Source organism: Belonocnema kinseyi, chromosome 8 (assembly GCF_010883055.1).
Source record: "Belonocnema kinseyi isolate 2016_QV_RU_SX_M_011 chromosome 8, B_treatae_v1, whole genome shotgun sequence".
In the NCBI taxonomy this organism is placed as follows: domain Eukaryota; kingdom Metazoa; phylum Arthropoda; class Insecta; order Hymenoptera; family Cynipidae; genus Belonocnema; species Belonocnema kinseyi.
This window is the reverse complement of record NC_046664.1, coordinates 969220-981048: the sequence shown is the minus strand read 5'-3', so window position 1 is coordinate 981048 and position 11829 is coordinate 969220. Positions and strand designations below refer to the sequence as shown.

Sequence of the window (11829 nt, the reverse complement as noted above, 5' to 3'; positions counted from 1 at the left end):
TGATTGAAATTCAAAAAAATATCATTTTTTCAACAATTTTCTTTTCCAAATCAGAATTATAATTATTTTTATAAAACTCTTTTGCCCAAAACCTGAATAAAATTTTTTTTTAATTCTCTTATCCAATTTAGAATATACTTCATTGTACTTCTTTTTTTAATCCAGGTCTAAAAAAGCATAATAATTCTTTTGGAAAATTCCCTGAATCAACTGAAAAGTTTTTTTTTCCAAAATTTTCTATTTCAAACTAGAATTATAATAATTTTTAGAAAATTCTTTGTAGCAAATCTGAATAATAAGTTTTTTTGAAAATGTCATGATCAAATTCAAAATTAAATATAACAGGTTAAAAAATATCCGATTGAAATTCAAAAAAATATCATTGTTTCAAAAATTTTCTCTTCCACATCAGAATTAAAATTATTTCTTATAAAAAAAAGTCTTTTCTTCAGATTTAAAAACTTTTATCAAAAATTTTCTGATCCAATTCAGAAGATACTTTATTGCAATTTTTTTTATCCAGGTCTAACTCAGCATTATAATTTTTTTTGCAAATTTTTTAATCCAATTCAGAATTACATATATTTGCTTCGAAAATTATTTCTACGAAAAAGGTGCACTTTAAATTTAAAAAAATAAAAAATGGTTTCTCCATCGAAAAAGATGACTTTTGCACAAAACAGTTGATTTTTCAACCAAATAATTAAATTTTCAATAAAAAAAATATCGAATTTCCGGTAATTTCCAAGTTTTCCCAGTCAGATAGACACCCTGATTTCGGATTTTGTAGTAAAATAAAACAAAAACATACCCTTCAATCAATGCGCTGAGGACCTGCAATAAGCTCACGTGCAATTTTGGTAACATGAAAAACAAAATTTGCCCCGTGATCGAACTCTCCTTTCCTAAATTAAAAGGTGTAATGGCCAAGCCTCTGCACAAAACTTGTAAAATATCTGTGGGCGAAACAGAATTCTTTTCTCCACAGCCACTGCAAAATTAAAAATATTTACAAGAGTTACATCAAAGACAGGAAATTTTTTCGTCAATTCCCGTACGAAAAAAATATTGTAGGGACTTTTTTAAAGAAAATAGAGGAATACATTCTCTTTAATTAAATAAATGTAGATATAACATTAAATTCAATGCAAAAGGCTGTAAATTCCTAAGATTATAGGTCGAAATGTATTTTATTTTCAAGAAAAAAGACGAATTTTCATCTTAATTTTTGAACTAAAAAAAATTAAAACCACATAGTTGCACTGTCAAGAAAATTAGATAAATTTTCGACAAAATAATTGAATTTGAAACGAAAAAAACTGATTTTTTAAACTAAATTAATGGATTTTTTAAGAAAGATTAAACTTCATCCAAAAATAGTTGGATTTTCAACCACAGAGATGAATTTTCAAGCAAAAAAAAAACTAATTTCTTTAAAAACATTTAAAATTTTTAACAAAAAATGTTGAATTTACGAATTAGTAAACTTTAAACAAATATTTGCAGTTTTGACTATTCTATTTTTTGTTGAAAATTGGTATTTTTATTTATTTATTTATATGTTATTTATTTTATATAATTTTTATTTAAATTTGAATATTCTAAACGAAAAGGCGAATTTTGATACAGTTGAATTTTTAACAAATAAGTTAATTTTCAACCAAAAAAATAAGCTTTTAATTTTTAAAAACGATCCATTTTTACCTAAAAATGAATGACTTAATTCTTCAGTCAATATGAAATGAATGTATGAAAAAACACTATTTTTCAATAACATAATTATTTTCAGTCTAATTAATCAATCTGAATATAAAATTTGATAAAGTAGTTCCATTTTAAACCAATCAGTGGAATTTTCAACCAAAAAAAGACAATTTTTAACAAAATACATGAATTTTTAACTAAAAAACATAAATTTTCAACAAAAAATGAAATAGTTAAGGTTTAAGTTAAAAAAACCCTATTTTACAGCAATAAAATTTCAATATTCTACAAAATATTTGAATTTTCAATAAATAATTCGAATTTAAAAAAAAAAACATGTATTTGTAACGAAAAAACATCAAGTTTCAACCAAAAATAGAATATTTGAATTACAAGTTAACTTTTTTTTTTTTAATAGCTAATTTTTCAATCAAATCGACGAATCTTCAAAAAAAAAAAAAATTTTTTTAACAAGTTAGATCCACTTAAACCAAGCAGTTTAATTTTCAACTAAAAAATATCGATTTTCAACCAAAAATGGAATAGATCAATTTTCAGATAAAAAAAATAATCAGCCATAAGAAAACGAATTTTTTATAAAATAGTCAAATTTCCAATAAAATAGATGAATCTCCAAAAACAAATTGTAACAATTTATTTACACCAAGTAATTGAATTTTCAATTTAAAAAAAAAAATTGAACAAAAATGGAATAGTTATATTTTCAATAAAAAAAGTTTGAAAAAAATAGTTAAATTTTCAACCCAATATAGATAAATCTTTAACAAAATTGGTTTCAACAAAGTAGTTCAAATTTAAAGCAAGTACTTCAATTACAAAAGAAAAAAAATTTCAACAAAATACCTGAATTTTCAATTAAAAAAACATTAATTTTCAACAAAAATGGAATTGCTAAATTTTGAAATAAAAAAAAAATAGCTATTTTACAATAACAGCAATTTAACAAAACAGTTAAATATTTAAGTAAATAGTAAACAAAAATAGTAAATAGTAAAAAAAAGAATTTCAAAAAAATAGCTAAATTTTAAACCTAATCGACGAATCTTCAACAAAATTGGTTTCAACGAAATAGTTCAATATTTAATTAAATAGTTGAATTTTCAATCAAGAAATTTGCAATTTAATCAAATAATGTAATTAATTTAATTATTAATTATTATAAATATATTATATTAATTATTATGTATATATATATAAATTAATATTATAATTAATTTATTTATTTTAATTAATTTTATTTAATCGAATAGTTGAATTTTCTTTTAAAAAATGTGCAATTGAAACCAAAAATAGAGTTATTTCATTTTCAGTAAATAATTCGAATTCTCAAAAAATACATGAATATTTAATTTAAAAAAAAACTCAAAACTGCAACCAAAAATGGAATGGATCAATTTTCAAATAAAAAACCAATTTTTATTTGTACGAAAACAAATTTGAAATAAAATAGTTAAAATTTCAATCAAATAGATGAATCTACAAAAAAATTGTAACAATTTATTACCACTTTAAACCAAGTAGTTTAACTTTCAACTAAAAAAAAATTAATTCTCAACCAAAAATGGTAAAAACGTTATATTTGCAGTAAAAAAGAAATTAAAAAAAAATAGCTAAATTTTAAACATAATCGACGAATCTTCAACAAAATTGGTTTCAACAAAATAGTTCAATAATTAATTAAATTGTTGAATTTTCAATTAAAAAATGTGCAATTTAATCAAATAATTTAATTAATTTCAGCATTAATTATTATAAATATATTATATTAATTATTATGTATATATATTATTAATTATTATTTTAATTAATTTTATTTACTTAAATAGTTGAATTTTCTATTAAATAGTTAAATCTATAAAAAAATTGTAACAATTTAGTTCCACTTTAAGCCAAATAGTTGAATTTTCAACTAAAAAAAATTTCAAACCAAAAAAGGAACAAGTATTTCAATTAAAAAAAAATATATAAATAAAATACATGAATTTTCAACTAAAAGAGGTAAATGCTAAATAAAAAATAGAGCAGTTAAATTTTAATTTAAAAAAATCTAATGTACAAAAGCAAAATTTTAACAAAATAATTTAATATTCAACTAAATGGTCGAATTTTCAATTAAAAAACATGAAGTTTCAGCGAAAAATAGAATAGGTCAATTCAAAGTTTTACAAAGCCACTTTTTTTTTAATAGTTAACTTTCCAAGAAAACGAATGAAGAAAATTTCGAAATATTAACAAAATAGTTCCGTTTTAAAGAAAACAATTAAATTTTCAACCAAAAAATAAATAAAAATGTTTAACAAATTATTTCCACTTTAAATCGAGTAGTTCAATAAAAAAAACAATTAAAAAAACATGAATTTTCAACCAAAAAAGATAAATTAAAAAAAATGAAATAGTTCATTTTTTTAGGTTAAAAGAAAAATAATTTTCAGCCCCGAGAAAAACAATTTTCAAAAAAATAGCTCAATTTTCAACCTAATAGATGAATATTCAAAACAAAATTTTTTTTTGATCCAATTGGTTCTACTGCAAACAAAGTAGTACAGTTTTCCAAACAAAAACAAAAAAATAACAATTTTCAATAAATTACATGAATTTTCAACTGAAAAGAAAAATTCAATAAAAAATTAAACAATTAAATTTTGAGTTAAAAAAAATTCAATCACAAAAAAACAATCTTTCAATAAAATAGTTAAATATTTAACCAAATAGTTTAATTTTCAACTAAAAAATATCAATTTACCACCAAAAATGGAATATTTAGTTTTTAGTTTAAAAAATCAATTTTTAAACAAAAAAGGGTTATTGAAGTAGTTACAATTTTAACCAAATAAATGAATGTACAATAAAAATTGTTTGAACAAAGTAGTGAAATTTTTCAATTTTTAACTAAAAAGACGAATTCTCAATAAAAAATGTAATGGCAGTTAATATTTAAAGAAAACAAAAAAATTTAATTTTAAATGAAAACCAATGAAATTCCACTTTAAGCCAAGTAGTTGAATTTTTAACTAAAGAAAATAATTTTAAAAAATAGAACAGTTATAATTATATCAGAGAGTAACTTTTATATTGAAAAAAAAAACGAATTTAAAAAAAAATAGTTTAATTTTCAGTCTAATAGATAAATCATTAACAAACAAAAAAAACTAAAACTTTTAACAAAGTAGTTCCACTTTAAGACAAGTATTTCAATTTTTTTTAAATCAAGAAAATACATGAATTTTCAACTAAAAAAGGTGAATGTTAAATCAAAAATGGAGCAGTTAATTATTAATTTTAAAAAAAAATCGATGGGGAAAATTTCGAAATATTAGCAAAGTATTTCCGTTTTAAACTAAACAGTTGAATTTTCAACTAAAAAGGATCAATTTGCAACCAAAAATGGAATACTTCAATTTTCAGATTAAAGAAAAATCAGTCGTAAAAAACAACTAATTTTTAATGAAATATTAAATTTTCAATCAAATAGATGAAGCTACAAAATTTTTCTAAACATAGTTGAATTTTCAAACAAAAAATAAATACATTTTTTTAAACAAATGAGTTCCACTTTAAATCGAATAGTTCAATTAAAAAAAAAACAATTTCAATATAATAAAGGCATTTTAACAAACAAAAAAAAAAGAAAAATTTTCAAAAAGAATGAAATATTTTATTTTTTTAAGAAAAAAAAATAATTTTCAGTCACGAGAAAAACGAATTTTCAACAAAATAGTTAAATTTTCAACCTAATAGTTAAATTTCCAAACAAAAAATAAATACATTTTTTAAAACAAATGAGTTCCAGTTTAAATCGAATAGTTCAATTAAAAAAAAACAATTTCAAAATAATAAAGGCATTTTAACAAACAAAAAAAAAAAGAAAATTTTTCAAAAAGAATGAAATATTTTATTTTTTTAAGAAAAAAAAAAATAATTTTCAGTCACGAGAAAAACGAATTTTCAACAAAATAGTTAAATTTTCAACCTAATAGTTAAATTTTCAAACAAAAAATAAATACATTTTTTTAAACAAATGAGTTCCACTTTAAATCGAATAGTTCAATTAAAAAAAAAACACACAATTTCAATATAATAAAGGCATTTTTAACAAACAAAAAAAAAGAAAATTTTTCAAAAAGAATGAAATATTTTATTTTTTTAAGAAAAAAAAAAATAATTTTCAGTCACGAGAAAAACGAATTTTCAACAAAATAGTTAAATTTTCAAACAAAAAATAAATACATTTTTTTAAACAAATGAGTTCCACTTTAAATCGAATAGTTCAATTTAAAAAAAAAAACAATTTCAACAAAATACAGGAATTTTCAACAAAAAAGAAAATTTTTCAAAAAGAATGAAATGTTTCATTTTTTTAAGATAAAAAAAATAATTTTCAGCCACGAGAAAAAATATTTTCGATAAAATAGTAAAATTTTCAATCAAATAGATGAATCTACAAAAAATTTTAAACAATTTAATCCCAATTAAACCAAGTAGTTGAATTTTCAACTAAAAAAATTAATTTTCAACCAAAAATGGAATAATTATATTTTCAGTTTAAAAAAAAAAACAGAAAATTTTCAACAAAATAGTAAAATTTTCAACTTAATAGGTGAATCTTTAAAAAAAATTTTAATTAATTAGTTCTACTTCAAACAAAGTAATACCGTTTTCAAAAAAAAAACCAAAAATTTTGAAGAAAATAGATGAATTTTAACTAAAAAAAATTTTCAATAATAAATCAAACAATTAAATTTTAAGTAAAAAAACAAAACAAATTTTCAACCACAAGAAAATAATTTTTTAATAAAATAGTTAAACATTTAACTAAATAGTTCAATTTTAAACTAAAAAATATCAACTTGCAACCAGAAATGGAATATTTAGGTTTTAAACAAAACAATTAATTTTTAAACAAAAAAAATAGTTATTGTTGAAATAGTTACAATTTTAACTGAATAAATGAATGTACAAAAAAACTGTTTGAATAAAGTAGTGGAATTTTTGACAAAAAATGGAATAGTTATATTTTCAGTTTAAAAAAAATAACAAATTTTCAACAAAATAGTAAAATTTTCAACTTAATAGGTGAATCTTTAAAAAAATTTTAATTAATTAGTTCTACTTCAAACAAAGTAATACCGTTTTCAAAAAAAAACCAAAAATTTTGAAGAAAATAGATGAATTTTAACTAAAAAAAAATTTCAATAATAAATCAAACAATTAAATTTTAAGTAAAAAAAAACAAAACAAATTTTCAACCACAAGAAAATAATTTTTTAATAAAATAGTTAAACATTTAACTAAATAGTTCAATTTAAAACTAAAAAATATCAATTTGCAACCAGAAATGGAATATTTAGGTTTTAAACAAAACAATTAATTTTTAAACAAAAAAAATAGTTATTGTTGAAATAGTTACAATTTTAACTGAATAAATGAATGTACAAAAAAACTGTTTGAATAAAGTAGTGGAATTTTTGACAAAAAATGGAATAGTTATATTTTCAGTTAAAAAAAAAATTTTCCACCAAATAGTAAAATTTTCAACTTAATAGGTGAATCTTCAAAACTAAATTTTTTTTAACTAATTAGTTCTACTGCAAACAATGTAGCATATTTTTCCAAACCACAATTTTCAACAGAATACATGAATTTTTAAACTAAAAAAAAATGTAAATAAAAAATAAAACACTTCAATTTTGAGTTAAAAAACAAATTTTCAAAAAAATAGTTCAATATTTAATCAAATAATTAAATTTTCAATTAAACAATATCAATTTGCAACCAGAAACGGAATATTTAGATTTTAAATTTAAAAATTAACAAAAAGAAGAGTTATTATTGAAATAGTTACAATTTGAATGAAATAAATTAATGCACAAAAAAATTGTTTGAACAAAGTAGTGGAATTTGAAACCAAAAAGACAAATTCTCAATAAAAAATATAATAGTAGTTAATATTTAAATTAAAAATATAAATTAATTTGAAATGAAAAGCAATGAAATTCAACCAAAAAATACAAATTTTCAACAAAATGAATGAATCTTCAACAAAAGCAGATTAATGTTAGAATTTTAAAAGAATAAAAACTAACTTTTGAGGAAAATAATTGGGGTTTTAAAAAATTTGGCTCAATTAATTTAGTTCGTATTTAACGAAAAAGCGAGATAAGGGAAAAAACTTAAAGTATAAAAATAAATAATATATATAAAATATTGAAACAATTATGAAAAAATGTAGATAATAAATAATATTTAATTTTTATACCTTTTTTTAACAAAACTTTCTATCATTTTGAATAATTCTCCTAAATATCAAAATTTTGATGTACTTTCCTATGAGCGGTCCAAAATAAAAAATGTATTTAGATTTTCTCGACTTTTCTACAAGATATTTTTTTTTCAAATTCCAACATTATTTTTTATTCTACACTAATTTTTTTATAATAATTTTTTATAACCGGAAGAAAAAAAATTAAACTGAATCTTCTACAATATTTTTTCATAAGGATTGTTATTCCAATAAAAAAATGTACCGTAACATAGTCGATAAATAGACAGCAAGATTGATAAATCTTCGTTCTAAATTGCTATAATATTGAAGAACATTGTCTTCGGATATTTCCGGCAAATTGAGAGTGTCAGAAGCTTCCAATTCCCGTTTATCGGAAGAGTCAAATTCGGAAATTCCAATAAAAAGTTTGTTCATTATATCGTGTAAACTGTTGCACAATAATAGCTCATTGTATACCCAGTTGGTATAGTTTCCAAATTTCGTCGGTGGTTTGAAGGAGCGTTCTGTGGCTTTGGACAAGAGTGTATAACAATTTGCCCCCGCAAAAACTAAATTCTGCTCGGAAGAATCTATATGGGGAATTATTATTTTCCTGATGGATTCCTGAAATAATATATATATATTTTTAAAATTGATTTCCGTATCAATTACGGAAATTCGAGGCCCCAAAATGTTTCAAATTTTTGAACATTTTTTAAAAATTTTATTCAGAAAAATAGGGGAGCAAATTCTTTTGAAGAAAATTTAAATTTAATTGAAAACGCTAAAAGTATCCAACATTTTGTTTTTTCATCAAGAATGATTAATTTTTTAACGAAATAGTTCAATTTTTAAATAAAAAGATGAACTTGCCACCAAGCATTAATTTTCGAAGGAAAAAGTGAAATTTTCTACAAAATACATGCATTTTCGATTTTAAAAAAATTATTTTTCTACTCTAAATTGAATCCTTAAATTTTCAGTTACACTTTTAACCAAAAAGATTAATTTTCAACCACAAAAATAAAGAATTTTCAATACAATAGTTAAACCTTGAACAAACAAGATGAATTTTCAACCAAAACTATAATTCTTGAGCCAAAAAAATTTTCAAAAAAATGAAATAATTAAATTTTCAACAAAAGTGATGAATTGTTAACTAAAACGATGAACATCCCAAAAAATCAATTTTTAATAAAATAGCTAAACATTCAACAAATTAATTACATTTTCAACTGAAAAAGAAATATTTTAAACAAAAAGTGGAACATTAAAATTTTTAATCAAAAAATTGATTTTTAACAAAAACTGCAACAGTTTATATTTCTATTAAAAAATTTAATTTCAGTCAAAGAACAGTGGAATTCATGCAAATATGACATTTACATTTTTAAACAAAAATATGATAGTTTAATTTTCAGTTTAAAAATTTAATTTTTAAAAAAGAAAATTATAAAAAAAAATGTAAAAATAAGAAAAAGAATTTTTAACAAAGTAGATAAACTTTAAATTAAAAAAGAAAAATGTTCAACAAAGAAAACTAATCCACTTATAGAAAACAAATTCAAGAAAAAACACGAATTCCACAAAATACTTGAATTTTCAAAAAAAAAAAATTTTTAACCAAACACCTGAATTTGCAAGCATAAATAATAATTTTCTACCTACAATCAATTTTCAACCAAATACACGAATTCAATCAAATAGTTCAATTTTCAAAAAAAAAAATTAATAAAATTTTAATTGAAATAATTAAATTTTCAACCTGAGAGACGAATCTTGAATTTATTACTAAAAAAATACTAATTTTCAACTCTTGATTAAATAGTTAAATTTTCAGTAAAAAAAATTAATTTTCGACCAAAAACAAGAACAAATTTTCAATAAAACAGTAAAAATCTCAGGCCATCTGAATCAAAATCAAAATTATAATTCTTCAGTCAAAAAATCGAACCAATTAAAAAGAAATGAAATAGTTACATTTTCAAACCGGAAAAAAGACATTTTTAAAACAATAATTTAATTTTAACAAAAGTGATGAAATAACAACTAAAATGATGACCTCTCTAAAAAATCAATTTTTAATCAAATAGTTAAAAAGCAACCAATTAATGACTCCATTTTTAGCTGAAAAAGAGAAATTTTAAACAAAAAATGGAATATTTAAATTCTCAATCAAAAAATTAATTTTCATCAATAAATGCAATAGTCCATATTTGTACAAAAAAAATTTAATTTTGATTAAAGAACAGTCGAATAGAACCAAAAAACAGAAACCAAAAAAGACAATTTTATTTTTAACAAAAATATAATAATTCAATTTTAAGTTTAAAAAATTCGAAAAAAATCTTAAATGAGAAAAAGAATTTTTAACAAAGTAGTTAAACTTTAAAAGAAAAAAGAAAAATGTTCAACAAATAAAAAGACTTCACTTTTTAAAAAAATTTAAGAAAATACACAAATTCCGCCTGAATTTTAAACCATAAGAAATAATTTTCTACCTGAAATTAATTTTCAACAAAGTACATGAATTCAATAAAATAGTTCAATTTTTAACCTGAATGAATCTCAAATTTATTCCTAAAAAAAGACTAATTTTCACTTCTCAATTGAATAGTTCAATTTTTAGTTAAAAAAAAATAAATTTCAACAAAAAAAAAAAAGATTTTTTTTAATAGCAAAAATCTCAGGCAAACTGAATTCATTTTAATCAAAAAGTTACATTTTTAACCAAACAGATTAATTTTCAACCACAAAAAATAATTATTTTCAATAAAATAGTTAAACCTTTTACAAATCAAGATGAATTTTTAACCAAAATTATAATTCTTTAGCCAAAAAAATCCATTTTTAACAAAGTAGTTCACATTTCAAACAAACAGTTGAATCTTCAACTAAAAAAAAAAAATCAACAAAAAATGAATTACCAACTAAAATTATGAATCTCCCAAAAAAATCAATTTTTAATAAAATAGTTAAAAATTCAACCAATTAATTACATTTTCAAAAAAAAAAACCTTAAACAAAAAATGATGGTTAAATTTTCAATCAAATAATTAATTTACAACAAAACTGCAATAGTTTATAATTAAAAATATAAAATATTACTTTTTAAAACCAAATTCTAAAAAAATGTAATTAAAAATGATAAATTCCCATCCAGCAGAATTGATTTTTAACGAAAAAAATGAATTTTTACCGAAATACTGGAATTTTCGAATAAAAAAATAATTTATTAAAAAAAAATGGAAGTTAAATTTTAAGTTGAGAAAATTAATTTTTAACAAAAAACAAAATAAATTTTGAACAAGATACTTAAATTTTAAAACAAAGTAATACATTTTCAATAAAAAAGATGAATTTTCTGCCAAGAATATTAAATTTCGAATAAAACAGATAATTTGTCAACGAAAAATGTTTTTTAAGGTTAAATTTTTAAAACTTTAAAATTGCAATTTTAAAGGTTAAATTTTTTAAACTTTTAAATTTCAATGTTAAAAGTTATATTTTACAAACTTTTAAATTTCAATTGTAAAAGTTAAAATTTTAAAACTTTTACATTTAAATTTCTAAGGTTAAATTTTAAAAACTTTTAACAGTTACATTTTAAAAAGTTTTAAATTTCAATTTTAAAAGTTATACTGTAAAAACTGTGAACAGTTAAATTTTGAAAACTTTTAAATTTCAATTGTAAAGGTTAAATTTTTAAAACTTTTGAATTTTAAAGGCTAAATTTTAATAACTTTTAAATTGCAATTTTAAAGATTAAAATTTTAAAACTTTTAAATTTCAATTTTAAAAGTTATACTGTAAAAACTGTTAACAGTTAAATTTCAAAAACT

General features: G+C 19.9%; 1 protein-coding gene across 1 annotated transcript in view; it reads right to left on the bottom strand.

Moving 5' to 3' along the window:
* LOC117177779 (proline-, glutamic acid- and leucine-rich protein 1-like) overlaps positions 1-11829 on the bottom strand; it is a 51352-nt gene that overhangs the window by 29652 nt on the left and 9871 nt on the right. The window contains exons 2-3 of the mRNA XM_033368694.1: positions 8250-8617; positions 812-991 (exon numbers count right to left, since the gene is read on the bottom strand). Coding sequence (XP_033224585.1) covers positions 812-991; positions 8250-8617 — 548 coding nt within the window. The remainder of the gene's footprint in view (positions 1-811; positions 992-8249; positions 8618-11829) is intronic.